The sequence below is a fragment of the Oncorhynchus keta genome, chromosome 8 (assembly GCF_023373465.1).
Source record: "Oncorhynchus keta strain PuntledgeMale-10-30-2019 chromosome 8, Oket_V2, whole genome shotgun sequence".
NCBI classification, from domain to species: Eukaryota; Metazoa; Chordata; class Actinopteri; order Salmoniformes; family Salmonidae; genus Oncorhynchus; species Oncorhynchus keta.
In genome coordinates this window covers 27,190,684-27,209,712 of record NC_068428.1, presented here as the reverse complement: position 1 = coordinate 27,209,712, position 19,029 = coordinate 27,190,684, and the positions used below count along the sequence as shown (strand labels likewise).

The 19,029-nt window shown below is 41.7% G+C and overlaps 1 protein-coding gene across 9 annotated transcripts in view; it reads right to left on the bottom strand.

The window, feature by feature from the left end:
* LOC118386621 (otoferlin-like) overlaps positions 1–19,029 on the bottom strand; it is a 154,229-nt gene that overhangs the window by 41,167 nt on the left and 94,033 nt on the right. For all 9 annotated transcript variants that reach the window (XM_052523929.1, XM_052523928.1, XM_052523934.1 and 6 more), the window contains exons 15-23: positions 18,727–18,950; positions 3,861–3,969; positions 3,489–3,687; positions 2,995–3,115; positions 2,432–2,532; positions 2,231–2,321; positions 2,007–2,123; positions 1,549–1,701; positions 1,131–1,323 (exon numbers count right to left, since the gene is read on the bottom strand). In XM_052523929.1, coding sequence (XP_052379889.1) covers positions 1,131–1,323; positions 1,549–1,701; positions 2,007–2,123; positions 2,231–2,321; positions 2,432–2,532; positions 2,995–3,115; positions 3,489–3,687; positions 3,861–3,969; positions 18,727–18,950 — 1,308 coding nt within the window. The remainder of the gene's footprint in view (positions 1–1,130; positions 1,324–1,548; positions 1,702–2,006; positions 2,124–2,230; positions 2,322–2,431; positions 2,533–2,994; positions 3,116–3,488; positions 3,688–3,860; positions 3,970–18,726; positions 18,951–19,029) is intronic.

The window sequence follows — 19,029 nt, the reverse complement described above, 5'->3', positions numbered from 1 at the left end:
AGACAACACTCTGATACACAGCACACAGCAGAGCAGAGATGAGACAACACTCTGAACACAGCAGAGACACAGATTAGACACAGCAGAGAGAGAACACAGAGATGAGACAACACTCAGATACACAGCAGAGCAGAGAGAGAACACGGAGATGAGACAACACTCTGATACACAGCAGAGCAGAGAGAGGACACAGAGATGCACAGGTGTGAGCCATCACACTTGAGTACGTGCTTCAATAAATGGGACTAGGTAATGGAGTGTGTAAATACAAAACGTAGCTATCTTATAAAGCAGCTGCTCACTCACCATAGCAACAGTATATAGAGGTTACAGACTGTAGACATACTTAATGTTGTAGACCAGACTGATAGGGGGTACGGACTGTAGACAGACTTACTGTTATAGACCAGACTTACTGTTATAAACCAGACTGACGGGGGGTACAGACTGTAGACAGACTTACTGTTGTAAACCAGACTGACGGGGGGTACAGACTGTAGACAGACTTACTGTTGTAAACCAGACTGACGGGGGGTACAGAATGTAGACAGACTTACTGTTGTAAACCAGACTGACGGGGGGTACAGACTGTAGACAGACTTACTGTTGTAAACCAGACTGACGGGTGGTACAGACTGTAGACAGACTTACTGTTGTAAACCAGACTTACTGTTGTAAACCAGACTGACGGGGGGTACAGACTGTAGACAGACTTACTGTTGTAAACCAGACTGACGGGGGTACAGACTGTAGACAGACTTACTGTTGTAAACCAGACTTACTGTTGTAAACCAGACTTACTGTTGTAAACCAGACTTACTGTTGTAAACCAGACTGACGGGGGGTACAGACTGTAGACAGATTTACTGTTGTAAACCAGACTTACTGTTGTAAACCAGACTGACGGGGGTGGAGACAGACTTACTGTTGTAAACCAGACTGACGGGGGTACAGACTGTAGACAGATTTACTGTTGTAAACCAGACTGACGGGGGGTACAGACTGTAGACAGACTTACTGTTGTAAACCAAACTGATGGGGGTACAGACTGTAGACAGACTTACTGTTGTAAACCAGACTTACTGTTGTAAACCAGACTGACGGGGGGTACAGACTGTAGACAGACTTACTGTTGTAAACCAGACTGACGGGGGGTACAGACTGTAGACAGGGGCTTGTCCTGGGAGCCTTGTTCTCTTCAAAGCCGTTGGGCAGGCCAGACAGGAAGTCCTTCCTCTGTTTGTTGAGACCCAGCCACAGGTATATCTCCATCTTAGCCTGCACTGTCCAACCCGCTGGACCAAACCCCTTCTTACCAGGCAGCTGGTGGACACAAACGTTACAGTAACGTTATAGATGTATATAACTTTATTCAGCCGTAGAAAGATTTTAATCTTAGCTTGGGATCTAAAGACACAAGGCCACAGACCTACAACAGCAACACTAAGGTATATGGACATTCAATAGTTTGTTAGGGTTATAAAACAAAACAATGAGGGTAGGAAGAAGTGGAGGTCAGAGAGAGTCGAGAAGGTTCAAGTCACATACCCTGAGGAAGACAGCTTTGACCTTGCCACAGTCCTTGCCTGTCTCCTCGTCTACGATGGAGTAGAGGATGTCTTTGGAGGGGATGCGGGCGTAGGCGATACGCTTGTTGTTACTCATCATCCATACAAACGCGTCTGGGATACTGTGCTGGGGCTGGAGGGCACAGAGGATAAAACTTCAACGTTTTATTGACACCCACATAGCTGTCAATACAGGCTGAAATTCATGTGCATAACATAAAGGATATTGATAAACACAAGAATGCACACCCTTGTAACGGTGAATTACATTTTATGAGTGTACAGTTTATTGTTGCACAGTGGTACTCTTTACTGTACATAGTGATTGGTTATGATTATGCTAGCGTTTTATAATGGAGAGCTCTATAAGGCCTGAATTGCTCTGTCAATGCAACTAGGATGTGTTATAAACAAAGTTGAGTGTAACATAATCTTTACCTCGTCGGCAAGGAAACGGAGCCTGTGCAGGAAGTTTTGAACCATCTTCAGTTTGTCTCTAACTGTGTTCCTCTTCACCTGGGAGCGAATCAGCTTGGCCTGCTGCCCCATGCTCTCCTACAGAGAAGGATATGACATCATAAACATTCCCACGCTCTGCTACACGAGGATAGATTCATAACAATAACAACTCTCTCCATCACTCTCTCAGAGCAGCCCTGTACCATTTCTCTCATGCAGGACTTGAGTCTCTCTTTGTCCAGTTTAGTTCTGCCTGCCTGGTTCTGGTCCTTGTTGGCCAAAGTGATGAAACGACTGAAAGTAAATACACAGAGACACTTACAGACTGTGTCTCTGGCTATGGCAGTCCAGTCACTGTATCAACAGAAGTGATTATGGCTGTGGTATCAGTAATGGTAGCTCACTTGCAGCCAGTGCTGAGTTCCTCCAGCACTCCTCGGAGTCTGCGCTCTGGATAGGCCTTCTCTGTCTTAATGACCTCCTGCACGTCATTCAGACCCTCCTCCTGTAGGACACAACGCACAAACACAAACAAGTGTATCAGATCCAGAAATGCTTTGCGTTTATTGGGGTTAATCTAATTATTACCCAGGTTAGGGAGGGTTTGGCCGGTAGGGATATCCTTGTCTCATCGCGCACCAGCGACTTCTGTGGCAGGCCGGGCGCAGTGCACGCTAACCAAGGTTGCTAGGTGCACGGTGTTTCCTCCGACACATTGGTGCGGCTGGCTTCCGGGTTGGATGTGCGCTGTGTTAAGAAGCAGTGCGACTTGGTTGGGTTGTGTATCGGAGGACGCATGACTTTCAACCTTCGTCTCTCCTGAGCCCGTACGGGAGTTGTAGCGATGAGACAAGATAGCAGCTACTAACAATTGGGTACCACGAAATTGGGTGAAAAAATGTAATTAAATTTTAAAAAATCAAATTATGATCCTGCTGGTGCACATTCAACATGAATAGTTACTGACCATTTTGTCAGCGATCTTGTCCATGATGTTTGAGTTGTAGAGTCGTCTCCTCTGGTCCTGCCACCAGCTCTTGATGTAGATACATGGCTTCTTCTCAAAGTAGGGCAGGTGGAAGTAGTTCCTGAGGTTGGCACAAAAAAAGGTGTATAATCGATATGATGAGTGTTGACATTATCAGAGTCCCTCAGAGAATAAGACCAATGGTTGCAGATTTCTTTCATATTTCACTTTTTTCAATATGCAATATGCTTTTCACCATGCTATTCTTTTATCGCCATTATTTTATATTAGAGCACTTCGTGACACATATCTGTATAGGCTACATTGTGATCTATGAATATGGAAGAGCTAGACCAAGTGGTTCCCAGACTTGTTTTGTTGTTACACGCCATAAGCAAAACAATATTTCTAGCCAGACCCCGGCTTTAGACGTGACCCAGGAGGAACTTGACCCACCACCCCTGATCCTGACCCTTGAACCCCTGTCCTCTGACCTGTCTGTGATGACAGGCTTCATGGGAGGGGTGGAGGACACAGACACCAGGTCCCCATCATCATCCGCCTCGTCCTCACTGGAGTTCTGCTGGATCAGCTCTGACTCTTCCTCATCACTCTCTCCTCCTCCCTCTTTCTTCTTCTTCTTCTTAGCTGCGGTGGGCTTGCTCACTCCGTCTATCTGGTTGCCGTAGTTACCTGGGGGAAGGAAATGTGAAAAGTAGCGACAATAGTAGAATTGTATCGTTGTGTTTTTGTTTGCAATATTTACATGCCAAACACACAAATCATTGAGTACCTTTTGTGTCCAATACTAATGATAATTGAGTCTGTTAAGTTATTATTGTATACCCCCCAAGTATATTACTTACCTATTGTGACCTCGAAACTGATTGGCTTATCGCCGATCTTCCTGTCAATCATGGTGGCCTCCAGGAAGGAACCAAACAGGAAGAATTCCTCTATTTTCCCTGTGGCACTCTGAACGACAGAATAAAGAAGACAAGATTAACAGAATACAGATAAGCGGTAGAACCAAATCCGCTTTAATTACAATTTCTCAAACACACAGAATGCAGAATAAACAAATACAGTCCCATTCACCAACATACAGGTTTTTATTTCTAATCATAAACAATTATCCTAAACAAAAAATAGAAACGCAACAAAAGCCAAAATAACAGATCCCAGAAATGTTCCATACGCACAAAAATCTTATTGGTTTATATTCCTGCTAGTGAGCATTTCTCCTTTGCCAAGTAAATCTATCCACCTGACAGGTGGGGCAAATCAAGAAGCAGATTAAACAGAATTATCATTACACAGGTGCACCTTGTGCTGGGGGTCAATAAAAGGCAACAAAACACAACACAATGCAATGGATGTCCCAAGTTTTGAGGGAGCGTGCAATTGGCATGCTGACTGCAGGAATGTCCACCAGAGCTTTTGCCAGATAATTAAATGTTAATTTCTACCAATGTTTTTTTTAGAGAATTTGGCATTATGTCCAACCGGCCTCACAACTGCAGACCACGTGTAACCATACCAGCCCAGGGCCACCACATCCAGCTTCTTCACCTGCAGGATCTTCTGAGACCAGCCACTTGGACAGCTGATGAAACTGTGGGTTTGCACAACCGAAGAATTTCTACACAAACTGTCAGAAACCAGCTTAGGGAAGCTCATTTGAGTGCTCGTTGTCCTCACCAGGGACTTAACCTAACTGCAGTTTGGCGTCGTAACTGACTTCAGAGTGCAAATGTTCAAATTCGAAGGCCACTGGCACGCTGGAGAAGTGGCTGTTCACGGTTGAATCCCAGATGGCAGACAGCATGTATTGCATTATGTGGGCGAGCGGTTTGCTGAAATCTACGTTGTGAACAGAGTGCCCCGTGGTGGTGGTGTGGTTATGGTATGGGCAGGCATAAGCTATGGACAACAAAAACAATTACATTTTATCAACGGCAATTTGAATGCCGTGACGAGATCCTGCAATTCATCCACCGCCATCACCTCATGTTTCAGCATTATACTGTCACAAGGATCTGTACACAACTTGTGGAAGCTGAAAATGTCCCAGTTCTTCCATGGCCTGCATACTCACCAAACATGTCACCCATCGAGCATGTTTGGGAATGCTCTGGATCGACGTGGACGACAGTATGTTCCAGTTCCCACCGATATCCAGCAACTTTTTACTACCATAGGAGAGGAGCAGGGACAACATCACACAGGCCATAATCACCAGCCTGATCAACTCAATACGAAGGAGATGTGTCATGCTGCATGAGGTAAATTGTGGTCACACCAGATACTGACTGGTTTTCTGATCCACGCCTTTAAGGTATTTGTGACCAACAGATGCATATCTGTATTCCCAGTCATGTAAAATCCATAGATTAGGGCCTAATTTATTTCCTTCAATTGAATGATTTCCTTATATGAACTGTAACTCTCTCTCTACTAAAATCCTTGTAATTGTTGCATTTATATTTTGGTTCAGTGTATCTTTTCAAGTCAGTGTTGATTAAGATGATGATTAAGATGTTGAGCAGGTTAGGGTTCGCCTCTTTAAAGTCTCTCCGTCTCTCTGTCTCTCTGTCTCGCTATACCTGCCCCTGCCACATAGTCAAACTGATACCAATACCAACTGCACACAGGGGAGATATTAGGGAGGCATTAGCTAAACAAAGAGACAGCAAGGGGATAGTTGGCTACTTAGCCAGGGGTAACAAAGCTGATGCTATTGATTTTCCTAACAGCCAGTTAATATCTTTAAGGTCTTTTATAATGTCAATATAACATAATATAACTGTGAGGATTGACGCTGGAGGCGAGAAGCAGGTACAGGGAGAACATTTAATAAACAATGGACATGAAACAGAACAGGAACAGCGTCATTACAGGGGATAAATAAGACAGCAATGCTGACACAGGGAACAAACTGAGGGGCAGACAGATATAGAGGGGGTAATCAACAAAGTAATGGAGTCCAGGTGAGTCCAATATTGTGCAGCTGCGCGTAATGATGGTGACACGTGCAGGAGCAGGCGTGACAACGACGACAATTTAACATCAGAATGGAAATATCTAACCTATGACTATTTATGGGGATGTCAGGAGGTCATAGGCAGGGTCAAAGGGCAAAGCTGAACACGTGTAGGGGGTAGGCGAGTTGTTTTCTTTGTTTGCTGAAATCCATACTTTGTAAGAAAACGTTAAACAAATACAACCACCGACTTTTTCCTTGTATCGACTGACAGCGACTCGATGTAGTCGGAGGTACACTCCACCCACAGTGGAGTTGAGAAACCCAGCTAGCGTAGGAGTTATGTTGGATTAGGGGACAATCAATAGTTTGGCAGTTTTCTTTCTTCCAATGTCCTATTGCCTCATAGGGGGTGGGAAGGACCATGAAATTGCTTCTTCCAATTACTGATGAAGAACTGTTAAGGCTCCATGGATTAATGAGGAATTGAAAAACTATGGTTGAAAGAGATGGGGGAAAAAGTCTGGCTGCACATCTGACTGGCTGGCTTACTGCAAATTGAGAATTTATGTGAGTAGAAGAAGAATCTATTATGAAGACAAGATCAATGATATAAAGAATGATGGAAGAAAACCTTGAATGAAATTATGGGCAGAAAGACTAATTCATCTCCATCTCACATGGATTATTCATCATAAAACCATTTGATGTTGCCAATTAATGCAATGATTACTTCATTGTCAAAGTGGGCAAATTTAGGAAGGAAATGCCAACAATGAACAGTGAGCCATCGTATTCATGCATAACAAAATATATAACGAAAGAAAAGCATTGTAGTAAGTTTTAATTTTGCAAACTTAGTGTGAGAGAAATTATTGTTGTCAATCAATAATGACAAACCTCCTGCCATAGACAACTTAGAAGGAAAGCTACTGAGGATGGTAGCTGACTCTGTGGCCACTCCTATCTGTCATATCTTTAATCTGAGCCTAGAGTAAGGTGTTTGTCCTCGGGCCTGGAGGGAAGCCAAAGTCATTCCGCTACTGTCACGAATCCCTCCGAAGATGGTGCCTCTTCCTGTTGGGGCGGTGCTCGGCGGTCTTCGTCTCCGGCCTATTAGCTGCCACCGATCTCCTTTTCTGTTTCAGTTGGTTTAGTCTGATTAGTTTCATCTGTTTCTTGTTTGGGTTTTATTTTGGGCTATTTAAACCCGGTAGGCCCGCCGGCTTTTGTGCGGGCTTGTTTTTCTGTTCATGGTGTGTGGATTATTGTGGATTCCGTTTTTCCGGACAGTTTCGTCCTGTTTGTTGGGTATTTATGCGCCCTTGTGTTTGACTGTTACTCTGGTCTTGGAATAAAGATCCACGTTTTGAACTACCCTGCTCTCTGCGCCTGACTCCGCCACCCACTACTCCTAGAAGACATTACAGCTACCCAAGTGTCCTTTACTGATTCTTTACTGGTTCTAACAACAACATTGTTTTTGACCAAATACAATGCTATTTCTCTGTAAACAAATTGACAAAAGAGTATTAGCATGCTTATAGAGAAGGGCACTCAACATGCACTGCACTGTCACAAATGACTGATGATTGGTTGAAAGAAATTGATAATATAAAGATTGTGGGAGGTACACTGTTAGATTTCAATGCAGCCTTTGATACGCTTTTCAACCTCTGCTATATCGTGGATTTAGAGTTACAGTTGAAGTCAGAAGTTTACATACAATTAGGTTGGAGTCATTAAAACTCGTTTTCAATCACTCCACAAATGTATTGTTAACAAACTATAGTTTTGGCAAGTTGGTTAGGACATCTACATTGTGCATGACACTAGTAATTTTTCCAACAATTGTTTACAGACAGATTATTTCACTTATAATTCACTGTATCACAATTCCAGGCTAATTGACATAATTTGAGCCAATTGTAGGTGTACCTGTGGGTGTATTTCAAGGCCTACCTTCAAACTCAGTGCCTCTTTGTTTGACATCATGGGAAAATCAAAAGAAATCAGCCAAGTCCTCAGAATTGTTTTTGTAGAACTCCACAAGTCTGGTTCATCCTTGGGAGCAATTTCCAAACACCTGAAGGTACCACGTTCATCTGTACAAACAATAGTACACAAGTATAAACACCATGGGACCACGCAGCCGTCATACCGCTCAGGAAGGAGACGCGTTCTGTCTCCTAGAGATGAACGTACTTTGGTGCAAAAAGTGCAAGTCAACCCCGAACAACAGCAAAGGACCTTATGAAGATGCTGGAGGTAACAGGTACAAAAGTGTCTATATCCACAGTAAAACGAGTCCTATATTAACAAAACCTGAAAGGCCGCTCAGCAAGGAAGAAGCCACTGCTCCAAAACCTCCATAAAAAAAACAGACTACGGTTTGCAACTGCACATGGGGACAAAGATCGTACTTTTCAGAGAAATGTCCTCTGGTCTGATGAAACAAAATAGAATTGTTTGGCCATAATGACCATTGTTATGTTTGGAGGAAAAAGGGGGAGGCTTGCAAGCCGAAGAACATCATCCCAACCGTGAAGCACAGGGGTGGTGGCATCATGTCGTGGGGGTGCTTTGCTGCAGGAGGTACTGGTGCACTTCACAAAATAGATGGCATCATGAGGCAGGAACATTATGTGAATATATTGAAGCAGCATCTCAAGACATCAGTCAGGAAGTTAAAGCTTGGTCGCAAACGGGTCTTCCAAATGGACAATGACCCCAAGCATACTTCCAAAGTTGTGGCAAAATGGCTTAAGGATAACAAAGTCAAGGTATTGTAGTGGCCATCCTTGACCTCAATCCTTGACCTCAATCCTACAGAACATTTGTGGGCAGAATGGAAAAAGTTGGGGAGAGCAAGGAGGCCTACAAACCTGACTCAGGCCGAAATTCACCCAACTTATTGTGGGAAGCTTGTGGAAGGCTACCCGAAATGTTTGACCCAAGTTAAACAATTTAAAGGCAATGCTACCAAATACGAATTGAGTGCATGTAAACTTCTGACCCACTGGGAATGTGATTTAATAAATACAAGCTGAAATAAATCATTCTCTCTACTATTTTTCTGACATTTCACATTCTTAAAATAAATTGGGGATCCTAACTGACCTAAAACAGGGAATTTTTACTGGGATTAAATGTCAGGAATTGTGAAAAACGGAGGTGTATGTAAACTTCCGACTTCAACTGTATCTATCTAATATAACTCAGAGGGTTTTATTTAATGGAAGCTTCTCTAATGTCAAACATATAGGGTGTGTTGTACCACAGGGCAGCTCTCTAGGTCCGTAACTCTTTTCTATTTTAACCAATGACCTGACACTGACATTTAACAAAGCCTGTGTTTCCGTGTATGCTGAGGATTCAACCATAGGGTTAGTGATTCATTTGATCTATATTTCTGCTTTTTGTGATTCCTATCTTTGGCTGGAAAAATGGCTGTGTATTTTTGACTTGGTGTATGATGTTTATCTTTAATTTGCTGTATTGAACTTGTTAATGTGTGAAAGTTACATATTTCAAAAAAATATTTTTGAATTTCGCTCGCTGCCTTTTCAGCAGAATGTTGTAGAGGCTTATTTACAATGACCGCCTACCCCAGCCAAACCCTAACCCAGATGACGCTGGGCCAATTATGAGCCACCCTATGGGACTCCCAATCACAACCAGGCTGTAGTGACACCTCTACCACCTCTAGCACAAGATGGCGCCGGAAGAACATGGCTGACGTTTTACATTCTCCCAACCAATTGTGCCATTTGTTCGTTTTTTTGCGTTTTGTGTAACTTATTTTTTAACTTATTTTGTACATAATGTTGATGCTACCATCTCTTATGACCGGAAATAACTTCTGGACATCGGAACAGTGATTACTCACCGCAGACTGGAAGAAACTTTTTCCTTTAACGAGTCCAACAAGGAGGATATACTGCTTTCACTGGAACAGGCCCAGATCCCCGTAATTTGCTTGAAGAAAAGACCGCAGATCGAGCTGCCTTCTGAGAATCCGCAGGCAAGCAAGTAAACTCCCACTGCCATCCATTCTTCTTGCTAACGTGCAATCATTGGAAAATAAAATTGATGACCTACGATTAAGATTATCCTACCAACGGGACATTAAAAATTGTAATATCTTATGTTTCACCGAGACGTGGCTGAACGACAATACCAATAATATAGAGCTGAATGGGATTTTCAACATTCACAAAGCCACTGGGCCAGATAGATTACCAGGACGTGTACTCAAAGCATGCGCGGACCAACAGTCAAGTGTCTTCACTGACATTTTCGACTTCTCCCTGACCGAGTCTGTAATACCTACATGTTTCAAGCAAACCACCATAGTCCCTGTGCCCCATTAAGCGAAGGTAACCTGCCTAAATTATTACCGCCCTGTAGCACTCACGTCGGTAGCCTGAAGTGCTTTGAAAGGCTGGTCATGGCTCACATCAACAGCATCCTCCCATAACCCACGCTTATTATTGAGCAGCTGGACCTGCCTGTGATCTGAGAGGTAGGGGGCATGGGTGGATATAAGATCTCAGACAGAGGTAGGCTTGGACAATCTATCAATAAGTGATGAAATTATAAAGAAAAAAGAAAAATGAATCAGAGAGATTGGATCAACCCTGCTCATTGGCAGATTTTTGGGTTGAATAATCCTTGTGAGAATCAAGGACAGTGGATATTGCATACCATATTAAAATTGGCAGTATATATGGGCAAGAGCACAACTTAAGTTTCCAAATATTCTAACTTTGTTTCACGCCGCATTTAAACAATCCCTAAAGCGTGTAGATTTAGGGGTTCCGTGTTGATACAATATGTAAGGTAGTGTATTTGTTACTGGCGTAAAAAGACAAAGAAACGTGTACGCTAAACATCACCACATTAGTAAACTACAGTATGTGGCATTAAATGGTAAAGTACAACCGGCGAAACAAGAGCTAACATATTTGAGCGTTTCGAGAACAATGTGACTCAGGAAAACCCTAGTTATAATCTCGTGAGACACTTCAATTTGTTTTATTTTAAAATAGATTTATTGAATTGACGAAAGGGAGGGAGGGAGAGATAACAGAGTAATTAAAGTGGTATCCCTGTGTGAACAGAAGTTGTCTTTGTTTTGACTACATATTTTTTTAAATGAGTTCACCTGGTAACATAACATTGGAAAGACAGAGGTAGAGTACAGTAGATATTCTAGAGGGAAGAGGAAGAGATGTAGACTAGTGAAGGTAACAAAGGAAAGTAAGTCAATTTGAAGGTAAGGATTTTGAATTGGAATTGTTTGGATTGATTAAGAATTGGCTTACGTAGTTTCTACATTTGGGGCATTACAAGTTCATCTTAAAAAACATATGTTTAATGAGTGTGAAGCAGTGGTTAGTGTTAAAATATAGTCATATTGATTAGGAGGATTGATGTAAACCTAATGAGTGTTGGCAGTATGTGAATGGTAATGTATTTAATATGTTTTTTTGATAGCATTCTAATGATGCAATATTTTAGTCATTTGAAATGATGAGGTTTCAATAGCAGGTTAAATGATGAATAGAGGGATTGGGCCTTGAGATTGTAAAAAAGATTAGCTGTGGTTGAAAGCGAGCAGGCAGTGGGACGTTTGAAGTAGAGGTCTGAGAAACATTCTTTACAGTTTCTGATTATTGTAGCTTGGTTTTATAGTTTGGTAACACCAGTGAATTTGAGCAGGAAGTTAATGTATTCTAAAATTATAATCTATTTCCATTGCGGGGAACAGTGCTTAAAATTAAAGTAGATCCAATTAAATGTATTATTCTTTACTATTATGCTGATAAGACAGCACACATTTTTTTTTACGTTTCTACATGTTAAACAACAGGTTTATATTTTTACTAAATTAATGCAAAAGGTTGCAATGTTCAGATTACCGGTAAGGGGTTATGGTTTTGTTTATTTTAGACAGTGTCGATTCCACATAATGAAACACTGTATTAGGGCTCCCGAGTGGCGTAGTTGTCTAACACACTGCATCCCTGGTTCAAATCCAGGCTGAATCACATCTGGCCATGATTGAGAGTCCCATGGGGTTGGCAGGTAACTTACATTGGTCTAGTAATGAGACCAGGATAATTTTACATGGTTATAGAAAAGAGAGACCTGTGGCACAGGTACAGGAAGGCAACAACAACTGCCTGAGTTACAGCAGGAACGCACAATCCCTCCATCAGTGCACAAATCCACCGTTGCTCGATCAGACAGGACTGGCAAAAAGTGCACTGACGAGTCATGGTTTTGTCTCAACAGCGGTGATGGTTGGATTCACATTTGTCGTTAAAGGAATGAGCATTACACCGAGGCCTGTACTCTGGAGCGGGATCAATTTGGAGGTGGAGGATCCATGGTCTGGGACAATGTGTCACAGCATCATCAGACTGAGCTTGTTGTCATTGCAGGCAATCTCAACACTGTGCGTTACAGGGAAGACATCCTCCTCCCTCATGTGGTACCCTTCCTGCAGGCTCATCCTGACATGACCCTCCAGCATGACAATGCCACCAGCCATACTGCTCGTTCTGTGCGTGATTTCCTGCAAGACAGGAATGTCAGTGTTCTGCCATGACCAGCGAAGAGCCCGGATCTCAATCCCATTGAGCATGTCTGGGACCTGTTGGATCGGAGGGTGAGGGCTCGGGCCATTCCCCCCAGAAATGTCCGGGAACTTGCAGGTGCCTTGGTGGAAGAGTGGGATAACATCTCACAGCAAGAACTGGTGAAAATCTGGTGCAGTCCATGAGGAGGAGATAGACTGAAGTACTTAACTTCTTGGTAACATGGGGGCAGTATTGAGTAGCTTGGATGAATAAGGTGCCCAGAGTAAACTGCCTGCTACTCTGTCCAAGATGATAATATATGTCTATTATTAGTAGTATTGGATAGAAAACACTCTGAAGTTTCTAAAACTGTTACATGATGTCTGTGAGTATAACAGAACTCATATGGCAGGCGAAAACCTGAGACAAATCCAACCAGGAAGCGGAAAATCTGAGGTTTGTAGTTTCATTTAAGTGATTGCCTATCCAATATGCTGTGTCTATGGGGCCAGATTGCACTTCCCAAGGCTTCCAGCAGATGTCAACAGTCTTTAGAACGTTGTTTGATGCTTCTATTGTGGAAGGGTGTCGAATAAGAGCTGTTTCAACAAGTGGACTAGGCTGTGGCCAAACAGTTGTTTACTGCGTGGTCACGTGGGCGCTCCGTGCCTTCTTTTTCCTCTGTAATGAATACGCTATTGTCCAGTTGGAATATTATTGAATATTTATTATAAAAAGACCCTAACTGTAATGGAACTCATTTGACCTTACATCTGGATTTTGCGCTCACACATTGTGCCTTTGGAATAGTGAACTAAACGCACAAACAAAACGAAGGTATTTGGACATAAATATGGACGTAATCGAACAAAACAAACATTTCTTGTGGAAGTGGGAGTCCTGGGAGTGCATTCCGACGAAGATCAGCAAAGGTAAGTGAAGATTTATAATGCTACTTATGACTTCTGTTGACTTCACAATTTGGCGGGTAACTGTATGGCTTGTTTTTGTGGCTGAACACTGTTCTCAGATTATTGAATATTGTGGTTTTGCAGTAAAGCTTTTTTGAAATCTGACAAAGCGGTTGCATTAAGAACAAGTTTATCTTTAATTCTATGTAAAACATGTATCTTTCATCAAAGTTTATGATGAGTATTTCTGTTATTTGATGTGGCTCTTTGCAATTTCTCCTGATTTTTTGGAAGAATTTCTGAACATGGCGCCAATGTAAACTGAGGTTTTTGGATATAAATATGAACTTGATCGAACAAAACATACATGTATTGTGTAACATTGAGTCCTGGGAGTGTCATCTGATGAAAATCGTCAAAAGGTTAGTGATTAATTTAAATGTGATCTATATCCACCTCTGGTTGGAAAATGGCTGAATGCTTTTGTGATTAGTTGCTGACCTAACATGTTCTGCTTTCGCAGAAAAGCCTTTTTGAAATCGGACACTGTGGTTGAATTAACGAGAAGTGTATCTTTAAAATGGTGTAAAATACTTGTATGGTTGAGGAATTTTTATTATTCTGTTGTTTTGAATTTGGCGCCATGCAATTTCACTGCCTTTGTTCATGGACATGGACACATTGTTCAATTTCTGTTAGTCACAAGTCTGTGGAACTTGTTCAGTTTATGTCTCAGTTGTTGAATCTTGTTATGTTCATACAAATATTTACACATGTTAAGTTTTCTGAAAATAAACGCAGTTGACAGTGAGAGGACGTTTTTTTTGTTGCTGAGTTTATAATACGATATGGGAGTGAATTGTGTCTAAAGGTAGCACATGCTAAATTAACATAAACATTGGGGTAGATTAAAACGAACAATTAATGATTTGAGGGAGTACAATGGACTTATTATTATCATGTTTTGTTTGTCGTTAAAACCTTTGGGTTGCTGATTATATTAGTATAGTGAATGCTAAAAGAATTGAACACTTTCTCCACCAAGAGGTAGTAGTCATTTTTTCTCCCTTTGAAATGTTTCCTGAGGCTATGTTTTTTGTGAGAGATCAGTGACTGAAATTCTGCAGTGTAGTTAGTATAAAGGTATCCGGATTAGGCCATCACCTACCAAATTAAATAAGGCCTGGCCATTTTTGTTTGCTTTTGTCATATGTTTTACCACACACACACACACACACACACACACACACACACACACACACACACACACACACACACACACACACACACACACACACACACACACACACACACACACACACACACACACACACACACACACACACACACACACACACACACACAACTTATTTGAAGGGTTTGAATGACCTCTGACCTCTCTCCTGACTGTCTAGTGTGGTTTGACCGCCCTCACTGGAATGCCGAGAGGCATTGGATGATGATTTAAAGGTCATATTTAATACTGATTTGAAGGTCATTTATAATACTGATAATCACGGAGACGTTTTATAACTGATAGGACCATGAGAAGGATAGACCTGTCTCTAGTCTATTTTTACTACTACAGGTACAACTGCTTTTTTGTTTGTTATTAAGGGTAATAATTTAAATTTGATTTGTAGTGTTGTTGTTTTTGGGAGGGACTGAAGTTTACACACCTTGAGTGATATGTAGGGATGTATTGAGTGATGTATGAAAGAATGTATTGCTGCGTTGTTTGTTCTGTTGGGTCTGTTGGGTCTGCTGATGATCAGCATAACTTCCTGCTTCCTGACTGATCCTATTACTGCGATGAGGTTGACAGTGTGATATGGGATATAAGCTAATTTGAAACATTGTTTCAACAGAATGTGATTTTTTTTATTTGAAATATGTTTTAGAGATGTGCATTAAGAATATTGGTAGTAGTAATCATTTGTCATACAGTAGATAATTTGTTTGTCTGGATTTCCTGAATCAGAAATATGCTGAACTGAATTATTGTTCTGATCTGTCCTTTCTTGAGGTTATGGTGGAGATGGTATCTAGATGCATAGAAGGGATAATTTGACCAAACAGGGCGTGGACCTCAAAACCCCCTCTAACCAGCTGAAGAAATGCCATTCACTACGGCCCTGTCCTGCATCACTTCTATCCAGAGACCTGAGAAAACACTGTACAGCATCCAGTTGAAGTTATTCTCTCAGGAGTAAAAGAGAAGTCCACGTGGAGTGTGCATGGAGAGAGATCTGTTCCAAAACTTCTCTCATTTTGCTGGTATACTGGTTGGCAAATGGACAAGACATAATGAGTTGTGGTGGGCTTCAGGTGAGACATTGAAATTGGGACATTATCACGGGCCATCCACTTTGAACCTATCTGAAGAAGAAAAATTAAGAAATGCCAAAAGATTGAGGGGGTTGGTTGTTGAAGGAATTCTAAATTCCTCTGTTTTAATTCCCAATCAAAATTAAACACTCTGTCAATCCATTAAGGGTTTGTAAGACCCTATATTTTATAAGAATGGACAGAGCCCCGGTCTTAAAAGTCAGGTAACAGCCTTTAATTCAAGAGAGTACTGAGTTCATACACATTTTGCCACAGGTTATAAACTGAAAATGACGTCAGCGTTTTCTAAATGTTCCGTCTCTTCTTGACACTGGTAGAAAGGCTCTATAGTTCTCAAGCCTTCCCTCCTCGCCTAAAGCCAAGGTCAGTCAGTGTAGATAAGCATTCTAGACAGTCTGGAGATAGTTCATTCATTTGTACAAAGGAACAGACCGTCATTGTACTAAACTCCGACTACATTCACTACATTATATTTAATAATGGGAGCAAGAGAGAAAATTCATACATGTACAGTAACATAATAGCCCTTTAATTCATCCTGATTGAAATGCATACATAATTAGTCATTATAGATAAAAATTCCCTTAACATTGGTCAACTGTACCTGTAATTGATTTAGATTTGGAGGTCTACACTGCTAAATGTATAGTGATTTAGGCTAAGAATGCATTGAGGTACTGATCTGTAATTATAGCCCTGATGAAGAACTTAGTACGAGTATTATGAGATTAATATATTTGTATGGTTAATATAAATGTACATTCTGCCAGTATTGATGTATGTTAAGTTGAGGGTTTTCATTTTGAGTGATATATCCAATGTGAATCACTGAGCAATGTTGTCCTAAATTTCGGTTGGATAATTAATTGGGGTTTGATTATCATTTGGGAACTGAATGATTTCCCTTACCTATTCCCTATTCCTGACTACATCTCTGATGATGACCCCAATCCTGAGCATAAGGACTCAGATGTGGAGCCCACACTGAGTGTACAAGGTGCCCAGAGAGGGGTGTCTGTCACTGGTCTAGGAATGGTTCTGAACGGGGTGGACATTTTTATCATGCTGGCCCCTACCTTTGTGTATGATGGCAGTGTGATTGATGACTGTCTTATTTGCTGTAATGAAGCATGTGTGTGATTTGATTTTTTATGTTTAATTTTCTGTTCCAGATTGACCTTGTTTAGATAAGAAAGGTCTAAAACTCAGCAAAGGTTGTTTACCATGGATGAGATGTCAGGCGCCAGAAATATGTACTTTGTTTGTTTACATTTATGTTTATCCAAAAATCATGCAATGCTTGTACCCTTAGATTATTCCAGGGGAAAGCTTCTTGAGAGGGGAATGTGATATTGTATTCACCTTATTTGTTGGATATGTAACAATGATTTACTTAACAAACAGTAAGATATCTGTTCTGCTTGTGCTGTGCTTTATGGTCTCCACTCTAGCACCCTGCAGCTAGTCTAGGTGGTGAGGACATGGGTTCTACTAGAGAGAGCTTGAAGCTGACAATTGATTGATGTTGGTGCCAAAAACCTAAAAGCTGGAATTCCATAGACAAGATGTTGTGTGTGTGAGTCGAGATAGAGAGAGCATGGAAGGGTTTAGAACAATGCCTCATTGTCTCATCTTACTGGCATCTACCAGCAGCATACCACCCTGCATACCACTGCTGGCTTGCTTCTGAAGCTAAGCAGGGTTGTTCCTGGTCAGTTCCTGGATGGGAGACCTTTTGGATGGGATGTTAAACGGGTGTCTTGACTCTCTGAGGTCATTAAAGATCCCATGGCACTTATCGTAAGAGTAGGGGTGTTAACCCCGGTGTCCTGGCTAAATTCCCAATCTGGTCACCTAATAATACCCAGTTTACAATTGGCTCATTCATCCCCATCCTCTCCCCTGTAACTATTCCCCAGGTCGTTGCTGCAAATGTGTTCTCAGTCAACTTACCTGGTAAAATAACAGATAAATACAAATGCAAAAAAATCTGGGAAACTAAGCCAGGATGGGGGTAAAACACCATCCTGTGTAGATACCTAAGGTGGCTTATGGGAGATGGAACCATTGTGACTAAGCATTTGTATGTCCTATATAATATCTTTTTTTTTTTTCATTTTCAGTTACGCTCTCAGCCTAACAGTCAGAACAAGACTGGTGGGCTGACGGTTTCATTATTGCAATAATTCATCAATATTAAATAAAGAGGATTGTTTGTAGAAATGACCAAGTCTCTCTCAGTACTGAATTTCCACAACAATAGTCACTTCACCCCTACCTACGTGTATAAATTACCTGAACTAACCAGTACCACCGCACACTTGCTCGGTACTGGTACCTCTTGTATATAGCCTCGTTATTGTTATTCTTATTGTGTTACTTTTTATTATTCTTTTTCACTTTATTCTATTTGGTAAATATTGTCTTAACTCTTCTTGAACTGCACTGTTGGTTAAGGGCTTGTAAGTAAGCATTTCACGGTAAAGTCTACACTTGTTTTATTCGGCGCATGTGACAAATACATTTTGATTTGATTAGATTTTTAGACCGATGCGCCCTGAGAGCCCTGATATGTAGGCTATGTGTGTAGTTTTAAAATGTACGTAGTTATGTCCTTGAGCTGTTCTTCTCTACTAATGTTATGTGTTATGTCATGTTCCATGTTTTGTGTTGGACCCCAGGAAGAGTAGCTGCTGCTTTCTCAACAGCTAATGGGGATCCAAATAAAATACCAAATACCAAATGTAAGATCAATACAATTTCAAGTTAGAACATAGGAGTGTGAAGTGTGACTCAATGACAGCCAACTAATGGACACTCCTTTCTGAAAGGGTCAGCCAATGACACTCACCTCAGAAATACTTGGCAACCAATGATCAGTCACCATCCAATGAGCACTCACCTCTGAGATGTTGGAGACAGGCTCTACCTGCACCTCGGTGGAGCTCACAATCTCAGTGGAGGTGGTGTCCAGGATCTCTACGGCAACAGAGATGAGGAGGCGGGCCCTGAAGGACACACCTTCCCCCAGCCCCTCATTCAGGTCCTGGTGCTCATCAATCAGAGTGTAGTGGCGGGTTGAGCCATACATGTTGACCCAGGCTGGGCCCATGGTGGGGAGGAACCCTGGGGGAGGAGAGGACGCGGTGAACGAGGAGAGGATGAGGGATGGAGGATGACAGGTGAACGAGGAGAGGATGGAGGA